Source organism: Rhinoraja longicauda, chromosome 9 (assembly GCF_053455715.1).
Source record: "Rhinoraja longicauda isolate Sanriku21f chromosome 9, sRhiLon1.1, whole genome shotgun sequence".
In the NCBI taxonomy this organism is placed as follows: domain Eukaryota; kingdom Metazoa; phylum Chordata; class Chondrichthyes; order Rajiformes; family Arhynchobatidae; genus Rhinoraja; species Rhinoraja longicauda.
This window is the reverse complement of record NC_135961.1, coordinates 55,437,008-55,459,726: the sequence shown is the minus strand read 5'-3', so window position 1 is coordinate 55,459,726 and position 22,719 is coordinate 55,437,008. Positions and strand designations below refer to the sequence as shown.

Sequence of the window (22,719 nt, the reverse complement as noted above, 5' to 3'; positions counted from 1 at the left end):
TTAGAAGTAGAACAAGCAGGTTTGCGGATGTTACAAAGCTGGGTGGCAATGTGAACTGCGAAGAGGATGTTCGGAGGTTGCAGGGTGTCTTGGACAGGTTGAGTGAGTGGGCAGATGCAGTATAATGTAGATAAATATGAGGTTAACCACTTTGGCAACAAAAATAAGGAGGCAGATTATTATCTCAATGGTGTCAGATTAGGTAAAGGGGAAGTAAAGGCAGATGAAATGCATACCCCCAAGGGGGAGGGAGGGGGAGGGAGGAGGGGGGTTTGGGCCCAACGGGTCCACTTGGTCTAGTAAAGCAATAAAACCATCAAAATCATTATAGTCTTGTACAAATTAACCATAAATACACCTAATTAATATTTTTTAAAGCAGTATTTTCTTACCTCTACAAAGCAAAACTGGAACCTACGGATGAAACGCAGGTCTGTATACACGAGCAGACTAGCCGGCGAGAATGTTTTGCCCCTGCGACCTATGACCGGCGCATGCTCAGTCGAGATACCGAACTCGCTTATTTGTTCATAAAAATTAGGTGAAAGAATATGCAGTTTCTTAAGTGCTCAGCCATTTAATGAGGTCAATTTGGCTATAATCCTAAGGATGCATTCCCATCCATCTTTGGTAACATTTCATGCCTTTATTTATCAAGATAATACTAACCACAGCTCATAATTTTTTTTACATGTATCCTTCCCCCCCCTCCCCCCTCAAGACCGAAAGTCAAAAACTTGTGTGCGTGTATATATATATATATATATATATATTTGATAATGTGTTTTGATAATGACACATTCTAGGGAAATATCTTCATCAATACTAAGAATAAATACACTAAGATGTCTGGTATTTCGCCTAGCAAAGATCCGGTAATGGTCGTTATGCTTGGTGTCCATTGTCACAATGACCGCTATCGGGGTTGGTACCTTCGTAAGTTTAACCACGGAGGCTCCAAACCTCTACTGCTTTTCACAAACCCCAATGAGGTATCCTATGGTGGTAGTGATTTTGGGGTGAGTTAATTATTTTTTCTTATATTCAAATAAAAAAAACATCATGGTGTCAAAAACATAATGACCGTTTCTGATATATTTTCCAAGTTTTTAAAGTCAATTAAAAAAAATTTGGGGGCATAAATTGGTCATCAAAACTAAGAAACTGAGCCAATCTTCAGTATGGCAACATACTGTCTCTTGTTTACCTTTTGTACGGACCAAGTCACTAACTTCATTCCAACGTGTCAATTTCCAGAAGCTCAACAACGACAGTGACAGGGACAACAAAAAAAATCAGACCCATGTCAGCTACAAAGCTGTAGTGTCTGTGTGAATACTGTGTGAACATAAACTTTCTCTTGCAGTCCCCAAACATGAAATTCCTTCAAGTCACAACAACAGCCTGAAGAACAAGGTATTTTTATTATATGTATGAATCAAATACGACGTGGTAATTTATTTCAGACTTTTCTTCAAACTGAAGGGTCTCAACTCTCAACAGAGCCACTCCAGCATTGTGAAACATCACCGACCCACGCTCCCCAAAGATGCTGCCTGACCTGCCGAGCCACTCCAGCACCCCGCGAAACGTCACCTATCATGTCCTCCAGAGATGCTGCCCGAGCCGTCGAGCTACTCCAGCACTCGAACGTTACCTATCCATGTTCTCCAGAGATGCTGCCTGACCAGCTGAGTTACTCCAGCACTCTGTGAAACGTCACCTATCCATGTTCTCCAGAGATGCTGCCTGACCTGCTGAGTTACTCCAGCACTCTGTGACATGTCACCTATCCATGTCCTCCAGAGATGCTGCCTGTCCCGCTGAGTTATTCCAGCACTCCGTGAAATGTCACCTATCCATGTTCTCCATAGATGATGCCTGACGCACTGAGTCACTCCAGCACTCCGAAACGTTACCTATCCATGTTTATGCATGGTCCCCCCATTTCAGGGCACCATAATGTTTGGGACACATGGCTTCACAGGCATTTGTAATTGCTCAGGTGTGTTTAATTGCCTCCTTAATGCAGGTATAAGAGAGTACTCAGCACCTAGTCTTTCCTCCAGTCTTTCCATCACTTTTATTGCTGTTTATCAACATGAGGACCAAAGTTGTGCCAATGAAATTTGCCTTTACTTACAAATGAAGCCAAAGAAACAATGTATCGTAACGTATGTTTTTCTTACGTAACACACGTCGTGGTGTCCACTCAGATGGATGCAGTATTCTACTACATGATCAGGTGAATAAAGTCGAAACGGTGTTTGCAATTTTATTGTTCCGTGTGGTATTCATAAACATAGATATAAACATAAACATAATGTACGGGGATCACTGGGCGGCACGGACTTGGGGGGCCGAAAAGGCCTGTTTCCGGCTGTATATATATGATATGATATGATATGATGATAGAAAGGAATAAGAAATACGTGCACTTACTGTGCCAAACAGGCCACTGGTGGACACCACGCGATAACCGTTACACAAAATGTATTTATGTATTCCGATGCACTTTTTCGGTAACTTGCCATCAATATGCTATCTTTTCTTATATTTTTTGTTGATACTATGTTAGTCAGTAAAAACCCAAGGTCAACTTTGAAGGAATTTGACCCCCTATGTCACATTATTGTGTGCCAGTATTGTAAAAATACACATATGCAAGATGTTGGATAGCATGTAATGGCGCTCCACTATTTTGAGCCGGGATGATTGTCAATGACCAGTGAATGCAAATTTAAAACGAGAGGATATTGAGCAAGATTTTTTTTGTGCAGTTGATTTTGATCTGAAATGCAGTGCCTGAAAGGGTGGATGGAGCAGGTTCATTACTAATTTTCAAAAGAGAAATAAAAAAACAGAAACGATACAAGAAAAATTGTAATGGTATTGGGAAAAGGGAGTGGAATTAATGGATAGTTTTCAGACAACATGTAACAAGCAAAATGGCACCTGCTTGCTGCATGATGCTGTGCATTCTTTAAAGCAGCAAATTAGAGAAACCATAAACTGTAGAACACCGAGGAGGTCCCACAATTCTAAAGACACAAAATCCATGTCCTACATTGAGACAGATAAATGTAATCCCACTGGACTTTTAACAGAGCTATGACTAAAACCCACACAGGGAAGATAACAAGCGCAATGCCAGGTTTCATTAATTTGGCAGTAGTGTGGGAAACAGAACGAGACATTGAAGAAGAAATAAGTTTCACAGAGGATCAAGCTACAAATACTACTAGAATAAAATATTGTTCAGAAACTAGAGAGTTTAAAATGGGCTCGGAATGCAAGAACATAAACATACATGCTATTTTTAAGTTTGTGAGTCTCAACGTCAAACATGGAACTTCTATACAACCGCAAACACAGAGACTTGGCTCAGAGGAACAAAACTTTGAGAATAATATTACTGCTTACCCAATTCTTGGACATGATAGGATCCCTATGAACAGGGATGGTTTCTGGATTTAACCAAAAAAGTTGCTGTAACACAAAGGATGATGGAACTGAAGTGGGAGAGTTAATGATAAAATCTATTTGGCCCTGCTGTAGGACTAGAAAATATTCTGGCTTTAGTGCTGCAGACTGAAATTCCACAACTGTGCCTCTAGACAAACTGTTCTGGTACATTTGGCTATATTTAAGAGGGAGTTAGATGTGGCCCTTTTTGCTAAAGGGATCAGGGGGTATGGAGAGAAGGCAGGTACAGGCTACTGAGCTGAATGATCAGCCATGATCATATTGAATGGTGGTGCAGGCTCGAAGGGCCGAATGGCCTACTCCTGCACCTATTTTCTATGTTTCTATGTTACTGCAAACAGCAAGGATAGGCGACAAACCATCCTTCACGATAATTTTTCCAATTCCTTTCAGCACCAGCGATCCAGCTTGGATCCTGATCTCAGGTGCTGCATGTGGAGTTTGCACGTTCTCCCCGTGACTGTGGGTTTCCTCCAGATGTTCTGATTTCCTCGCACATCCCAAAGACGTGCTGGTTTGTAGGTTAATTAGCCACAACTCCACGTTTCTTAGTGAAAATATCATTAACAATTTGTTTTCGTCCTGCCACATTGAGGCTACCAGCAAGAAAGCATACCAACACCTCAGTAGGCTAAGAAAATTTAGCATGTCTACATTGATTCCTATCAATTTCTACAGATACACCACAGAAAGCAACATATCCAGATGAATTACAGCTTGGTATGTCCAAGATCACAAGATATTGCAGAGTTTTGAATACAGCCCAGACCATCACACAAACCAGCCTGCTTCGGGAAACCAGCTGACATAATCAAGGTTCACTCACACCCCAGTCATTCTTTTCATCACTCTCCCGTTGAGTAGAAGATATAAAAACAAAAGCAGTACCAACAGATTCAAGAATAGCTTCTTTCCCTCTTGTACACGAGAGATGAATTCCTTTGATTTACCTGGATAGCTTGCTAAACGAGGTTTCTCCACAGTCTCGATACACGGGACAATAAAAAACCAATACCAATATGTAAAGTTGCCCAGCTTTATCCGGATACTAAAAAGCAGGACAGATTGGAACAGGCAAAATATTCCTCAGACCACTCTCAATTATCAGCAAACTGACATGGGATGGTATTGGCAGTGCTATTGAGTGTTACTTATTTACCAATATCCTGTTCATTAATGTTAGGATCACTCCACTCCAAACCACTTGAAAGCTTTGTCGATACATGGAACAAAAGAGTTGAATTGGAGTTGAAGGCAGGAAACATGTTCCCAATGTTGGGGGAGTCCAGAACCAGGGGCCACAGTTTAAGAATAAGAGGTAGGCCATTTAGAACGGAGATGAGGAAAAACTTTTTCAGTCAGACAGTTGTGAATCTGTGGAATTCTCTGCCTCAGAAGGCAGTGGAGGCCAATTCTCTGAATGCATTCAAGAGAGAGCTAGATAGTGCTCTTAAGGATAGCGGAGTCAGGGGGTATGGGGAGAAGGCAGGAACGGGGTACTGATTGAGAATGATCAGCCATGATCACATTGAATGGCGGTGCTGGCTCGAAGGGGCGAATGGCCTACTCCTGCACCTATTGTCTATTGTCTATTGAATTTCAGAAAGTAGGTAGATAACAAGACCTTCAAAGAAGAGAAAGTTTGGACACAATCAGAAAGTTGTAGCACTGAAGAATAATAGAAATGTACAGCACAGAAACTGGCCCTTCCAACTCACCTCATCCATGATAACCATGATGCATTTGTCCTAATTCTAACTCATTTAGTTATTCCACTGTTGCACTTAATATTCTTTTACACCGCTTGAATTTGCAGTACAATCTTGCACCATTTTGCATGTGTCATTACACTTATTGTTGTATTTATTATTGGTGAATGTATACAGTCTAACCTCATCTACAGCTCCTGATCTGGCCTCCTTTACAACGCAACACCAAGCTTAGACTAGGCGACTTTTTCGCATAATACATGTTTGGTCCGCCATAGTCTGCCAGGAGGCAGCCACATGCAAACTTGAGGAACAGCACCTCATTCTGATTGGGTAACACACAACTCAAAAGGTATGAACATTGAGTTCTCCAATTGTAGGTAAATCCCAACCCTCCCCCTCATTTTCATGTGCCCCATCCCACCCCAATGCACTCCGTTTCATCCACAGTCCACCCCTCCCTATTCTCTCCCCCCCACCCCCTGTCCACTTCCACCTATAACCCTCCCTCACACTTTACATTTCACTCCTCTTCTCCACTTATCTGACACCCTTTTGTCTCCTTTATGAACCTTTGTCCCCTTTTCAACTGTAGCATTTGTCCACCATCTGCCAATCACCCCCCAACCTCGCCTGCTTCCACATGTCACTTGCCACACTGCCCCAACCCCACTTTTTTCAGTTTTGTCCTCCCTACTACATTCAGCCTAAAGGGTCCCCACCCAAAAGTTATCCTATGTATGTCCTCCAAAGATGCTGCCTGACCCGCTGAGTCATTCCAGCAATGTGTGTTCTATGCCAGATTCCAGAATCTGCAGTTCCTCACATCTCCATGTAATGAGATTCTAACTAGCTTAGGGAGCAAAGTTCTAATTTAGACAAATCCCATTTCCAGCTCTGTCCTTGCCTTGAACATTGCATACCCCATAGTTATTAAACTCTCTGATTCAAGAAATAGGTATTTCTCATTCATCCTATTCTGATATCTTAATTTTACGCACTTCAGTCTGTATGTTTTCATTTTGCCTCTAACTTAACTTTCTATCCATGACAACATAAATTTAAATCTCCTCCAAATCCTCTGTCTATCACATTCTTCCAGTAATAATGTGCTGCTATATGCAACACACAGTGGATTAACTAGTACTTTCTTCTTTTAATCTAACTGCTTTGTCTTTCTTAGCTAAGGCATAAAATATATTACATTATGTATACCCTTTATCACTTTGCCTTTTACAATTGCATTGCTTTCCAGCTTAATTTAATTTGACAGATTGCTGCCCAACCACCAGTATATTAATATTTTCCTTCAGCTTAATCCTTACTACCACACTATCAACATATGTAAAATACAAAAACTGTTTAAACATACCCTTTACATCTAAACTACAAAAAAGAAATGGAAATCACACTGCAAATAGACAATAGCCAACAGGTGCAGGAGTAGGCTATTCGGCCCTTCGTGCCAGCACCGCCATTCAACGTGATCATGGCTGATCATCCAATCAGTACCCCGTTCCTGCCCTCTCCCCATACCCCCTGACTCCGCTATCCTTAAGAGCTCTATCTAATTCTCTCTTGAAAGCATCCAGAGAATTGGCCTCCACTGCCTTCTGAGGGAGAGAATTCCATAGATTTACAACTCTGAGTGAAAATGTTTTTCCTCATCTCCGTTTTAAATGGCCTACCATTTCTAAACTGTGGCCCCTGGTTCTGGACTCCCCAACATTGGGAACATATTTCCTGCCTTTTAGTATGGCTGTATAGTAATTTGAATATCACTGCACCTTAATTGGTAAACGTGACAATAAAAGACCTTTGAAACCTTTGAAGTGCCAATTTTGGATCTAACTTGTTTGTTTTCCTGGGAACTGTTGGCTTTCGCTTTAATTTAAAAAAATCAATCTTACATCTAAAATTGTGTCAAATACCTGGCCAAGATTCACACACATGTATTCCCATAAGATGCCTAAGGAAGGCATTGCAAAGCTTGACCTTCTTGAATGACTGCAGTGACCACATTTACCGATCCAACCTTCCACTTTCTATTGACCTTTCCACATAGTTTCTGGCATTGTTCAAGAAACTCAATGCAGGTCTGGGAAACAGCAATTCAGCATGTTTCAATGTAAACCGGACCCCGTGCATATCAAGACAAGTATTGTTTTTGTTCCCTCTTGCCAATAAAACTGATTTGTAACTAAACAGACGAGTGGGCCTTTTTCTGCTCTACTAGTCAGATCCTTGAACCTGTTCCCTTGTAACCCTCAGCAACTCAGTGATAACCATGACATCATCAGATTCACCAATGCCAGTTGACTCATCAAACTATCTTGTAAACCAGCCCGATGGTTCATTTTTCCAATCAATTTAAATTCAATGCTTTCTGTAATATCTAATTCTTGGTGAGACAATGCCATTTGACAAAGGAAAGGATTTTCTTGAGAACTGCGATATCCAAGACTGAATGATAGGCGTCTATTATTGAAGGTTTTATGTTTTCCCTCTTGTAAATGCTGATTTGCTCATGAAAATGGAACAGGCATACTACGTCGTTATTGCAGTTTACTTTAGTTTCTAGTGAGATGCCATTTCAACTCACTTCTATGGTAAAACGACCAGTGGCTTTTCTTTAAAGTATGATGCTTGGTCTCAAGATTGCAAATTGTTATGGACAATTGCATATCACTGTAGTTCAGAATCACACTCCTTTTTTGGGGGGGCATTTAGAACATAAAACATGTATGGCAAAGGAATGGGCCCTTGAACCCACAATGTTTGTGCCGAACATGGTGACAAGTTAAATCAATCTCATCTGTGTGCACATGATGCATATTTCTCTTCCCCGCTCGTAATAAATCCATATTCTACAAATACAGAATCTTATTTTCTGTTTGAGGTCAAACACTTCCTTGTCCTCGCCAACTTTAAAAAAAAAAGAATCAGATTGGTCATTGCACAATTCATCTCTGCTAGATTTCCCCAAAGTTTTATTTATTCCAGAATAAAAATCTAACTGCCCCTGCTTTGATATACGGTATGGGCAAAATTAAAATTCTTGTTTAAGTTGCTGGTTTGAGCATGTGTTAATACCAGTTGCAAACCACGTACAGGCATAACCTGAAACACCAGACTTGATGTGCAGCATCAATAGATCAGAACATAACTTACTGCTTGGGACTTTGTGAAATTCAGTTCTGCCAGGCTATCTCAGACACCCATATCATTGTTTTCCAAAATAAACTAGATATTGTGGCTGTACCCGGGGATTAGGCCACTCCCTGGACCATCCCCCTCGGCACGGGTTGGACAGGGCTCGGGAAGGGACTAGTGCTACAGGGTTTGCCTGAAGGGGCTAGATAAATAACTTGTGCTTGAGACCGAAGAGAGTGTGGATGTTCTGTTGCTGCATTAAATTACTGTTAATACCTACCTGGTGTCTTGCCTGATTCCTACTGCGTCCAGACCCACTACACTGGTGACCCTCGACATTTCCTCACAAGTCGCGATGGACCCGAACGTTCCCCAACACGCACTACCCGGCCCTGCCGGTCAGCCGCTTCTGGACCCAACCGGACCCCACCCCGTGGACCCTGCCAACCTCGACACTCTCCACGCCGTGGCATTGAAACTGCCTCCCCTTTGGACCGACGACCCTGATTTCTGGTTTGACCAGGCCGAGGAGCAGTTTACACTGCGGGGAGTGACAGCCAATGCAACCAAGTACCTTTACGTTATCGGCGCCGTCAGTTCCTCCGCACGCCATCAGAGGTCGCTGGTGGTCGGATCAGCCCGCAAAACCGCCCGTTACCACAGACGCCAGCAGAGGGGGCTGGTGCTACTTTCACTGCCGCTGGAGACCTTCAGCCCGTCAATGCCAGCAGCCCTGCTCGTTCCTGGGAAATGCAGGGGCCGGCTGTCAGTGATTGCTTCGGCGGCCGGCCTGATTCATCGCGTTTTTGCGTGGGATCTCCCCACCGGGGCTCGTTTCCTTGTGGACACAGGGGCTGAGGTGAGCGTTCTTCCCCCTTCGAATGATGACATCCGCTATGGTAAACGCGGCCCCCTCCTCGCCACGGCAAACGGGAGTGCACCAAACGGGACACCAATCCGCTCATACGGGGTGCGCACGCTCTCCCTCAACTTCGGAGAGGGCCGCTTCTCCTGGCCATTCGTCATTGCGGATGTGTTCCAGCCGTTGCTGGGCGCGGACTTTCTACGGGCACATTCCCTGCTCGTGGACGTCAAGCGGCAGCGTTTGGTGCACTCCGTCACCTTGCAGCCTGTTTCCCTCCGTGTGGGCGACCCGGTCATGCTGCCTGATGGGCCCCGGTCGTCCGTGGACGCTACGTTCTTGCGCATTCTGGCCGAGTTCCCCGAAATCCTCGACCCCCAGTTCCACTCCTCCGCCCCGAAGCACGGGGTGGAGCATCACATTCCCACCACTGGCCCGCCCCTGCGCGGCGTCTTCCACTGGACAAGAACCGTCTCGCTCGGGAGGAGTTCCGCCTTATGGAGTCGCTGGGTATTGTGCGCCGCTCAGACAGCCCGTGGGTGTCCCCGCTCCATATGGTCCCCAAGGCAGACAGACGGTGACTGGCGCCCTTGCGGTGACTATCGTCGGCTTAACGATGCTACCATCGCTGACCGGTACCTAGTCCCCCACATTCAGGACTTTAAAGTGCACCTGGCTGGGGCCATGGTGTTTTCCAAGGTCGATCTGGTGCGTGGCTACAATCAAATTCCCGTCCACCTAGACGACGTCCCCAAGACGGCCATCGTGACGCCACTTGGCCTGTTCGAATTGCTCCGTATGCCGTTCGGACTTAAGAACGCGGCGCAAGCCTTTCAGCGGCTTATGGACTGCGTGTGCCGTGGCCTGGACTTTGTTCACGTTTACCTCGATGACATTTTGGTGGCAAGCCGCTCGAGACAGGAGCATGCTACCCATCCCCGCCAGCTATGCCAGCACCTCAGCGATCATGGGCTGGCCATCAACATAGCCAAATGCCGTTTCGGGGTGACGTCCATCAATTTCCTGGGCCACCACGTGACTCTGCACGGGGCATTGCCGCTCCCGGACAAGGTGGACGCGGTGCGCCAGTATCCACGCCCGACCACCGTGAGGGGACTCCAGTAGTTCAAAGTCCCTCGCCAGCGGTTCAACCACATCCACCTGGAGATCGTGGGGGCTGCTGCCGCCTTCTCGGGGCTTCATCCACCTCCTGATCATGGTCGACCGTTTCACGCGGTGGCCAGAAGCAGTTCCACTGCCAGACACTTCTGCCGCTACTTGTACCCGTGCCTTGGCAGCACACTAGATTGCCAGATTTAGAGTGCCGCTCGACATTACGTCCGACCGGGGGCCGCAATTCACCTCTGAACTGTGATCGGCCATGGTTGAAGAGTGTGTGGATGTTCTGTTGCTGCATTAAATTACTGTTAATACTTACCTGGTGTCTTGCCTGATTCCTACTGTGTCCAGACCCACTACAATATCATTTTTTTGATCTAATCTCACATGGACTGGCCAAGACATTGCAACTGATAGTTTACTGAGGTGGCAACTATGGTTTGTTTCAACCATACTCATCATTGTTCACCTCACGATTCCCAGTAAATGGTTGCATGAAAGGTCAATGTTACTTCACAAATAGATGGGAAGAAGAATATTCTGCAGGATTTTCTGGTAATAAATACCACGAGTTTTCCCAGGGCATTTTTACTTCAGATCTGACTAGACTAGAAAAAATATTTCCATTTATATGCAAACATACAAATTAAGAGCGAGTATTGTCCATTCAATCACTTGAGCTTATGCTGCCATTAAAATAAATCACAGCTCATCTGATTGCTTCTTTAACGCCACATTGCTACCAATCCCAAAGATCTTTCATTCCCTTATTTATCAGGAAACAAGATGAGTTTGCCTTCAAAAAATTTAAAGGCTGCTTCAAGAAAATTCCAAAGACTTGCAACCTTATGTGGAAAAAGAAAAAGGACTAATTTACCTTAAATGACCAACCGCCTATTTTTTTTAAACAGTGACCCGTGTTCCAGATTCTCCCACAAAGAGAAGTATTCACTCCACATTCGCATTTTGCAAATAAAGCACTCATACCCAACATGCCTGTGCTCCTCAGAGCTCTACAATGTCTTACAATTTAAATAATACACTTTTTCAATTTTCCTGCCAAAGAGGACAATTACACATTTTCCAACATAGATACATAGACAATACATAGACAATAGGTGCAGGAGTAGGCCATTCGGCCCTTCGAGCCAGCACTGCCATTCAATGGCTGATCATCCACAATCAATACCCCGTTCCTGCCTTGTCCCCATATCCCTTGATTCCGCTAGCCCCAAGAGCACTATCTAACTCTCTTTTGAATGCATCCAGTGAATCGGCCTCCACTGTCTTCTGAGGCAGAGAATTCCACAAATTCACTACTCTCTGCGTGAAAAAGTTTCTCCTCATTGCAGTTCTAAATGGCCCACCCCTTATTCTTAAACTGTGGCCCCTGGTTCTGGATTCCCCCAACATCGGGAACATGTTTCTTGCATCTAGCGCGTCCAATCCCTTAATAATTTTATATTCTGGCAATTATTCTCCAATTGCCAGATCTTGGCCTTTTCATATGATCTTAAAGTACTTTAAAACTAACTATATATTTTTGCAGCATAGATATTAGTGTAATATAGGACATAAAACAGTGTCTTCACAGAATGAACTCCCAGAAATAATAAATTGGCAACACGTGGATAATCTGTTTCAGTAATAAGGGCTAAAATCTAAATTCTGACCAAGATAATTACCATGGATGAGCAGCCTCCTTTGCAAGTGGCATGGGATTTCTTTTTAAACACTCACTTTAACAGTGGCTCAGTTTAACATCTTATTCATAAGATGAAAGCAACAATGCATCACTCCACAGTTCTGCACTGTAGTGTTAGACTGCACTTTTGTTTTTCTTCACAGGAGTTAGTGAAATAAATGATTGTGCTCTTATATATCACAGCCTTCAATAAGAAAGCATCAGATATTGAAGCAATAAAACATCAGCTCTTGCGTTAAAAGTATTTACAGGAGTTCAATAACAATTCTATACATAACTTATTTGGCCACTTAAATCTGTAACACATTTGGCTATACAGTACATTTTAAAAACTGCACCTTTTGGGAATTAGAATGAACATTATGTAAAAAGCAAACCGCTGGAAGTACTCAGCGGGTCAAGGACATCTAGGGAGGGGAAGGGACAGTCATTATTTTTGGTTGAGACTTCGGGTCAAGACCCTGCATCAGTCTCGAGAATACACATTATTAAGTTGTAACGAGAGAGAAATGATTCTCTCATCCAAAGTCTGCAGAAAGTTAACATATCAAATGCAAAATGAGGAGAATTAATTGTCAGAAAATACACAGTGATAAAAGTACATAAACACATCTTCCTAAATTACACACAGAAATATAATTCCAACATCTCCATCCATATTTTCAATAATCTCAGTTGATGGTAAAGTTTGGTCAACCAGATTGCAATCACTTGAAATCACCAATGGATATATCCTGTATTTGACAAATCTAGAGCAAAATAAAAATGGTCATGACACAGTTGACTGAAACTACTCTGAGGGGATAGAGAACCAAAGTGTACCTTGACAACTATAAAGTGAAAGCAAGAAAACTTTGTAAAGGAGAGGATATCACATGCCAATTTTTAATATTATGGAATTTGGATGAAAACATACAAAGTGCACTGAACATCCATTTCTTTTAGTCTTAAAAAATCACCATCAAAACAATCTCAATCAACTACACCCTTCAGAAACTTATTTCTCTATACAACTCAAACTTGATCATCAACAGATTGCAGGTTTAATGCTACACTCCCAAGATTTGAGCACAAGATCGAGCTGGACTATCAGAGCGCAATACTGAAGGGACACAGTACTGTTGGTGAGTAACCTTTCAGATATCAATTCAAGCTTACCTGTTCTTGTAGATCTAAAAGGTGACCAAGTCTTTTTTAAAATAAGACAGCATGCTCATTCCATGACTACACTCTCAATGTAAAAAGCAATTATTTGTCATTGTGGGATTCCATTGTGTTCTGCCATGCTTGTCTAATAAACATAGCACAAAAAGTAAGGAAATTTGTGTGTTGGTAGATTATTTCTTTGTTGCAACAATGCTTCTTGGCAATAAATCTTATACCGTTGGAAAGCCTGTTTATTTCCCTTTTAAATGGTGCCACATTTGTAAGGAACATGCATTTGTGGGATGAGCAGCAGAGCTGAGTATATGGGTTGCGTCCATGACAAATTTGCCAAATCTTCTCTGCCAATGCCAAACAGCTTATTCTGTTGCTGCTATTGACTCTTGTTTTGAGCTTCTGGTACCCCCAGGTGCTGACAATCAGGTGCCTGATTAGCACCTGATTGGCAGCATCTGTGAGCATGGGCCCTGCTACAGTGGTCAGTAGGTGTCTGCTCCAAGAATCGGCATGCCACGTTTGACTGATGTAGATAGGGCCCGTGCGATAGGGCAACTTTAAGCTGGTGTTCCGCAAAACCAAGTTGCAGCATTATTTGGAGTGAGCCCTAGTACCATCTCCAAAGTGAAGGCCAAGTTCCATATAACGGGGGATGTCAGAGACAGGCCGCGAAGTGGGCGTCCCAAGAAAACAACACCCGAAGAAGACCGTTTCCTCACCCTGTCAGCACTTAGGAACCGTAGTCTGTCTTCTAATGATTTGCAGTCAAGGTTTGCAGGACGATATGGCCGACGGCTCTCTGCCCAGACAATTCAGAACAGACTGCACGCAGCCGATCTCCGGTCTCATAGGGCTGCCAGGAGGCCTGCCATGACTGCCCTTCACCGTCAGGCCCGTTTGCGCTGGTGTCGGCAACACGTGCACTGGAACCTGAACATGTGGAGGAACGTTATGTTCAGCGATGAGTCCAGATTCTGCCTACGGCAGTTGGATCATAGGGTCAAAGTGTGGAGAAGACGCGGAGAACGCTATGCTGATTGCTGCACCGATAGAGTAACATCTTTTGGTGGAGGCAGTGTGATGGTGTGGGGCGGCATCTCCCTCACTGGAAAAACGAGGCTTGTCATCATTGGAGGCAATCTCAATGCAGAGAGATATCGAGATGAGATTCTGCAACCAGTGGCAATCCCATATCTCCACAGTCTGGGACCGAACTCTATCCTCCAAGATGACAATGCTCGCCCCCACAGAGCAGGGTTTCTCAGAGACTACCTCCAGAATTTGGGAGTGGAGAGGATGGAATGGCCTGCCAGCAGTCCTGACCTCAACCCCATTGAACACTTGTGGGATCAGCTTGGGCGTGCTGTTCGTGCCAGAGTGACCAACACAACCACGTTGGCTGACTTGCGACAAATGCTGGTTGAAGAATGGGATGCCATCCCACAACAGTGTGTGACCAGGCTGGTGACCAGCATGAGGAGGAGGTGCCAGGCTGTTGTGGCTGTGTATGGTTCTTCCACACGCTACTGAGGCTCCTGTTTATTAAATGAATAAATTGTTAAATTGCCAATATGTCTTGTTTCTTCAGACTTCAATCATCCAATCCACCAAACAACACCGAACAAGAGTCAATGGCAGAATAAGCTGTTTGGCATTGGCAGAGAAGATTTGGCAGATTTTTCATGGGCGCAACCCACATACTCAGCTCTGCTGCTCATCCCACAAATGCATGTTCCTTACAAATGTGGCACCATTTAAAAGGGAAATAAACAGGCTTTCCAACGGTATAAGATTTATTGCCAAGAAGCATTGTTACAACAAAGAAATAATCTACCAAACACAAATTTCCTTACTTTTTGTGCTATGTTTTTAGATACATACTGCATTTCAAAACTGGTGAAGCAAAGGTTTTGTTGTAAGGGACATTATAAAATGCTGTGTTGATTTCTAGTCCTTTGAACTTTCTTTACTTAAGAAAATGAAATTATTCAAGTAGAAAAGCCGGTTATGCAATTCCACCAGTTCAGGTAATTAAGACATTTCAGGATGAGTAATTGATTATACAAAAACCTAAGAAGTGGGTGCAGCACTATTTTCCAAAAAAACAGGAGGGAGCAGCCTCAATATTTAGTGTAGTGAACTCACCATGCACCCATTGGGGGAGGGCAGAACAGCCCCGTGGGACTGAGAGAGGGGGCGGGAAAGAGAATCCGTGCCTTTGCAATTATCCCAACCGGAATGGTTATGCTGCATGGTCTAATATGTTACTAACATCAAGACCTTTCTTATCTCCCCCATCATCTAAAGTGCCTTCAAGAATCATCATTCCCTCTTTAAAGCTAAATAGCTTTGCCAGGAGTAAAATCCAAAGATACTAGAGGAACAAGTTGGACCACTCCGTTGAAATCACCTATACTGAAGTGTAGTACGCAAAGGAGCGTAACGTCCTCCATTTTAGTAGGCAAAACCCACCGTTCGTTATGCCTCTCGTAGTGTAATCGGTGTTTTGGGGGAATAGTATGTGTGATGATACCATTAAAATGCAGAATATATCTCATCTATCAATTCACAGATTTTTGTTATTTTTCTTTTTAAATGTTTCTGCAAGTTTCTGCCTACTAAAATGGTGCCATGACATACTACGGTTTTTAGGGTCGAGTGGTCTATCGTGCTCCTTTAGTATCTTTGGTAAAATCTACTTCCTTCAATCACATGATCACAAAGACTGGAATCTCACTTTTATCCTGTTTCACATTTTCATTTCATGGATAATACTTTGGATGTGCCTTTCAGTTCAATCTTCTCATTAGGTCCCAGGGACAAATACAGTCAAGTCAAGTCAAGTCAATTTTATTTGTATAGCACATTTAAAAACAACCCACGTTGACCAAAGTGCTGTACATCTGATTAGGTACTAAGGAAAAAAATGAAACATACAGTAGCACGCAAACAGTTCACAGCGCCTCCTCAATGAGCCTCAAACGCTAGGGAGTAGAAATAGGTTTTGAGCCTGGACTTAAAGGAGTCGATGGAGGGGGCAGTTCTGATGGGGAGAGGGATGCTGTACAGGACAGTGCTGGACCCGAGCGCAAGAAGATATTTCTCCCACTTTAAAAGAGAGAAAAGTACATGGCCTCTAGGGAATTCAATTAATGTTAAAAGAACATCCAAATAAATCTTGTTTAATATAATACCTGGGACTACCTGGCCAGAGAAAGCCTGGCTAACTACTTGGGTCTGAAGGGTCTCGACCCAAAATGTCAACCATTCCTTCTCTCCAGAGATGCTGGCTGTCATGCTGAGTTACTCCAGCATTTTGTGTCTACCTGGCTAACAACCAGTTTGAATCAGAGATCACTGGAATTAGCTCCATAGATGCTGCTCTACCATTTGTGACACTTTCCTAGCTAAAACTAGCAGTTCAATGGTAGTTCACAGACCTGGAGTAATAAGGAATAAAGTTATTCTGCTGGACATTGCCCTGAACAACCTGGAGGAATGTCATTAAACTAACATGTTTTCTCATTATAAAGAAACATGGAACTGCAGATGCTAGTTAAAAACACAAAAGGACACAAAGTGTTGGAGTAACTTAGCAGGTCAGAAAGCATCTCTGAAGAACATGGATCGATGACGTTTCGGGTTGGGACTCTTCTTCAGACTGATGGAGGAGGTTGGGGGGTGTTGGGGGAAGTAAGAAAGCAGGAAGAGAGAAGGGGCAGGACAAAATATAATAGCTGAACACAGGCAAGGAGGGTTTTGATAAACAGATGGTTAAAGGCCAGAGATTGAAAAACTGAAAGAGAAAAAAATTAAAGAGCTGGAAATTGTGAAGCCAGAGTCCAGGTGGGGCACAGGGGAAGGCAGAAGAAAGGGGTGGTGTGGGGGGACAAAGTGGAAGGAGGGCTGTTAGAGGCTACCCAAAATTAGGAAATACAATGGTCATACATTGTAAGCTACCCAAGTGGAGTATGAGGTGCTGCTCCTCCAGTTTGTGTGCGGCCTCACTCTGGCAATGGAGTCATCCCAGGACAGAAAGATCAGCATGGAAATGGGTTAGAGAGTTAAAATGGTTAGATCTCACAGGCCTTGGCAGACTGAGCGCAAGTGGAAACGGTCGCCGCATCTATATTTAGTCTCACTGATGTGCAGGAGGCTACATCAGGAAAACTGGATACAGATGAGGTTTTCTCATGAAATCTGAGTTTGTTTTGTACATTAGCTATACATAAACTGGAGAAGGGATCTAAAGTGTTTTTTTTTGGAAGTTGGATGGTAAAAGATCATGTGATAAAAGTTGCATAAACACGTCCAAGCAAAAGTACAAGTCTAAATTCAGAATGGCTGAAATAATGTTTTATTTATTTTATTGATTCATCTTTTAAACTTTCAAAATCAGGAAACTCTCTTCAGCTTTTTATGACAGTTGTTAGCTCATCATATTAAGAAGGAACAGGTTTCAGCTTGAAAGGTTGCAAAAGCTAACTCTGCCACACTGATTGGGAATTAGGTCAGTAATATGACAAATAGAATCCAGAAGCAAAGGATCAAAAACCGAGCCAAACGATGATTGGAAGTAAAATCAAGAATAGATGCAATGCTCTTAAGAAAAAAGTGGCTCCTGCACAAATTGCTCAATTGCTGCCTGAACCTAGCCTTCTTTGTACTAGCCTCCCATTTAGCGAGCTGGTATACACATTTTCCAAAAGATTTAGTTGACTGAATTGATCATCTCAGCTTGTATTTGAAATTGTGTACATTATATGAAAGTAGAAACAAGAAATTGCAGATGCTGGTGTTCAGGTAAGGCAGCATTTCTGCAGAACATGGATTGGTGACGGTTCAAGCTGTCACAGTTTGAGTAAGGGTCCTGACCCGATCCAACCCGTAACCTATCCATGTTCTCCAGATATGCTCCCTGATCCTCTGAACACAAGGCAGCAAGGTTATTCTAAACACAAGTCAGCATTCGGTTCAAGTTTCCAATAATAGACAATAGACAATAGGTGCAGGAGTAGGCCATTCGGCCCTTCGAGCCAGCACCGCCATTCAATGTGATCATGGCTGATCATTCACAATCAGTACCCCGTTCCTGCCCTCTCCCCATACCCCCTGACTCTGGTATCATTAAGAGCTCTTTCTAACTCCCTCTTGAAAGCATCCAGAGAATCGGCCTCCACTGCCTTCTGTGGCAGAGAATTCCACAGATTTACAACTCTCCAAGTGAAAACGTTTTTCCTTACCTCAGTTCTAAATGGCCTACCCCTTATTCTTAAACTGTGGCCCCTGGTTCTGGTCTCCCCCAACATTGGAAACATGTTTCCTGCCTCTAGCGTGTCAAATCCCTTAATAATCTTATACGTTTCAATAAGATCCCCTCTTATCCTTCTAAATTCCAGTGTATACAAGCCTAGTCGCTCCAGTCTTTCAACATGTGACAGTCCCGCCATTCCGGGAATTAACGTAGTGAACCTAAGCTGCACTCCCTCAATAGCAAGAATATCATTCCTCAAATTTGGAGACCAAAGCTGCACACAGTACTCCAGGTGTGGTCTCACTAGGGCCCTGTGCAACTGCAGAAGGACCTCTTTGCTCCTATGTACTAACTACTCTAATGTACTAGCTACTCTAACTTAGTGCAAGAGTTCAAGATGCATTCAAGATGGAACAGTTCAGACTGTTGCTGTAGTTGCATTGTAACAGCATCGCAAGAGATATAGTTGGTTGTGCAGGGCAAAGTTCAGCACTTCAGCTGATAGCAGGATTATAACCCAGGGTCCAGAAGAAAAGTCCAATGCTCTGCCTGCAGCAAAGGGCCAATTGCTCAAATACAATCAGGTGCTTTGTACCTGAATTGGTACCCATACTTAATTGATGATAACCAGTTTGGTATCAGTAAAATGGAGAATGCACATATTACAGGATTCTGAAGTGCAGTAATTTTCCTTTGAACCAGTTTTAACACATTATGATTTATCAATAATTTATGTTTATATAGCACCTTTAAAATTGCAGAGCTTCCTAACTGACTTCCCTTCTAGCAGCGTCTAGCTTCGCTGAGCAAAAATGCGACAGTAAAATATCAGCAACCGTTACAAAAACAAATTACAATCTTCTTTGTTCCCTTCAAGGTTCCTTAATTCTATTTCCAGTTTATTCCAGTACTCTCCAAATTGTTTAAGGGTTAGCCAAAGGAATGAAAACAGTAACAAACAAAATGAAAGGCATTCAAATATTAAAGAGGAATACATCAAATAGTGCCAGGCAACAAAGGGAACGAAAGGGTATTGTGGTAAACCTCAAGGCACCAAGTGACCAGAGGAACTTGCTATATGCCACAAATACCATCAATCCTCCAAAGTAAAATTGATAACCTCATAGGTAATCCAATATTATAACTTAAGATAGACACAAAATGTTGGAGTAACTCAGCGGGACAGGCAGTTTCTCTGGAAACCCATTCCTTCTCTCCGGAGATGCTGCCTGTCCCGCTGAGTTACTCCAACCATTATGTGTCTATCTTCAGTTTAAACCAGCATCTGCAGTTCCTTCCACCCATTCCTTCTCTCCAGAGATGCTGCCTGTCCCACTGAGTTACTCCAGCATTTTGTATCTATCTTCAGTTTAAACCAGCATCCGCAGTTCCCTCCGACACCAAGATTATAACTTCATAACTGCGAAAAACAAATCCAAAAAGTGTGTTTTTTTAAAAATGATTTGCCATTTGCTGCATTAGCCTGTAATTGTAGTTCACTCTGAGATTGACAAACTGCAAATGTGCTCTGGGGAAATCCATCCTGCTTGGTCAGTGAAGTTAACAAACTTCAAAAGCAGGCTCGAGCAAGAGCAAATTTGTAGATAGACAAGGCAAATAAATGTTGAAGTCAAAACATTCAATCATAAAGGTTGCTCTTATCCAACATAAATGCACTCTCATTAGATTCCCCTTTCAGCTTTCCTCCTCCTCCACAACTAACAGATTTTCTCTTTTTTCAGTTCGGTGGAAAAAAAATCTTAAGGCTTCCTGACACCTCCTTGAATTTAACCACTTTAACCACAACTTCATGAGGGCGAGGCCAACACTGATGGAGTGAAGATAGAAATATAACCTGAATTTAAATTTCACACACTATTTTTGTATATAAATAACAACCTCAAACACAAGGGATTAATTTGGGTGTTTTAACTGTTAATCTATATTGTGTAAAACCAAAGAATTAGCAAAATAAAACATTTGAGAAGAGGATGTTGCTGTTATAGGTAAAGAGATTCAAAATTATTTGCAGCCGAACACTCATCTGAGCCTTACAATTGTTGAATGTATTTATTCAAGAGAACAGAAAGCCTCAACCACAGCTTCAGGTCTGCAGCCTCCTGCTTCTCGATAATTCAAAGTAATTGAATTGCAGACAATCAATCTTCCAGAATATGTCAGCTATATTCTCACAGGAGAGAAAAAGAGAGAGAGAGAGAGAAAGAGAGAGCGTACGAGCTTTGCATTGTTTTTCCATGCCCCTCAGTCCCAATGGAAATCGACATCACCTGCAGCCAAAGGAGCCAGCTGCTTCCAGTGCCACCCAGGTGCATCCCCCACAGCACGCGAATGTGATCTGGTTAGTCTTTTCATCCCACTGTTGTCTCCACTCTATTTGAGACACATCTGTATGGGTCCAATTATGTCGTGCAAGTAATATGGACAAACATTTCTATTGATTTTCTTTGTTGAGGCTCAGAGCACTCAAAGCACTTTTTAACCAATGAAGTATTTTGATGTGTAGCCAGTAAATGTTTGGGAGAGGACAAGATTCCCCAGCTCGAGCAAATAAATTTTAGATTAATTGAATAGATTATTTTAAACTAGGCATGAAATGTTCAGATATTCAAAAACTTAACCACACAGGTTTGTGCGCTCTTTGAGATGCACTTTCTATAGAATCCTGTACATCTCAATCCCTTCACAAAGTCATCATTTAATCTTTTTCGAACACGCTTTCAATCAAACACTCAAAATCTTAACAATCGGCTACAAAAACCTCTTCTCCGCCCTTTATCACCTTTATCATTTACCTTAGCTTTATGTCCTCTGCTTACTGACACTTTGATGAGTAAAAACCATTTCATCATGGAATAAATCAACAAAATGTCAAATATTATACATTACAGTAAATGTTCAAACTACATTTCAATATTTATCCAATATACATAGTAAATACCAGTAGACTACTGAATATTTTGTTAATTTCTCTACCTTTCTTTGTTGAATTTAAGAGAATGGAGTATGGCAGGCCTTTTCTGACGCAGATTCCAGAGATGTAATGTGTCATCTGCCAAGGCACTCACAAGGGCTCCCTGCAAGGCAGCAGAAATATGTTAAAATTTTCAGCAATGGATTATACAAAAAGGCAACAAGACAATCAAGATTGTCCTTTCTTGATTGATGTACAATCTCTCAGTCTCCCAGGAAAAGGCAAAACATCCTAGAAAAAAAAAGTTGGCCCATTTGGAAACAACCTTAGGAAAATCCACTTACAACATAATTGAATGAAGCTCTAGTTGCTCAGACAATCACAATAAAGCAGAAATTTGACTCTGGAATAAAAAATGTCCACCTTTTAGTGGAGATAACGTTCTTTTTAAAAAAAATGTTGTAGTAATGTTCACAAGTCTCAGCAGCATGTCCCAGAAGGCTGCTGGCATCTAACATAACAGCCTATATATAATTCTGTTATATTTATTTTTCCCAGACAGTAAAGATCAGCCAAGAAAAAAATATCATGGGTAACATTCACTGAAGTTAATGTTTGAAGCTGTCACTGGAACCATTTCCTGAAAAAAGGTGACCATGCACATTTGATATTATTTGTAACCATTCCTCAAATAGTAAACTGGGGTGCCTCACAGGAGGCGAAAAGATAGAAACTGGCACCTTTTATGATTCAGTACCTAGGAAATGTATCTGGTTTCTAAACGTAGAAAATAACCCTGGATGTCAGATGTGGATCTTTTGGGAGAGCACATATTCCTAGAATCGGGAATTTTGGATTTATGACCCACTCTGCAAATTTCTGCACGTAATCTTTCTCAGCTGCCACTCTAATGTTATAATGAGGGAGTGCTGGTATCAGAGATACCATCTTTCAATGTACATTCATGCTCCATCTTTCAATCAATCAATTTATTTTCTCAGCTGGATGCAAACAGTCTCTTGACATTATTCTGACAAACAACAGGGAAGTTATCCATAATGCTAGCCCAATATTTTTCCCCTGAAATGTGTGTGCCAATTGAAGAATTTAATCATTATAATATTTACTAATGACAATTAATAAACATTAACTGTGAAGTGGGTTAAAGCTTTCAGGTAAAAACAAATTTTTTTTTCTTCTGTTGATGATGGCAGCTGGTCAGTTTTTACAATGAATTCTCTATCTTCATGTTTTACAGAAAACAAGGCAATGGAATGCAGAAAATGAGTTCATGTTGCTTCTGCAAAAGTTCTTTGAGCCTTGCTCAGTCAATCAATG

The 22,719-nt window shown here is 42.4% G+C and overlaps 1 protein-coding gene across 2 annotated transcripts in view; it reads right to left on the bottom strand.

Annotated features, from left to right (window-relative positions):
- The window catches only part of stxbp5a (syntaxin binding protein 5a (tomosyn)), a 188,598-nt gene that overhangs the window by 138,751 nt on the left and 27,128 nt on the right, over nucleotides 1–22,719 (bottom strand). For both annotated transcript variants that reach the window (XM_078405529.1, XM_078405530.1), the window contains exon 4: nucleotides 21,444–21,544. In XM_078405529.1, the coding sequence (XP_078261655.1) occupies nucleotides 21,444–21,544 (101 nt within the window). The remainder of the gene's footprint in view (nucleotides 1–21,443; nucleotides 21,545–22,719) is intronic.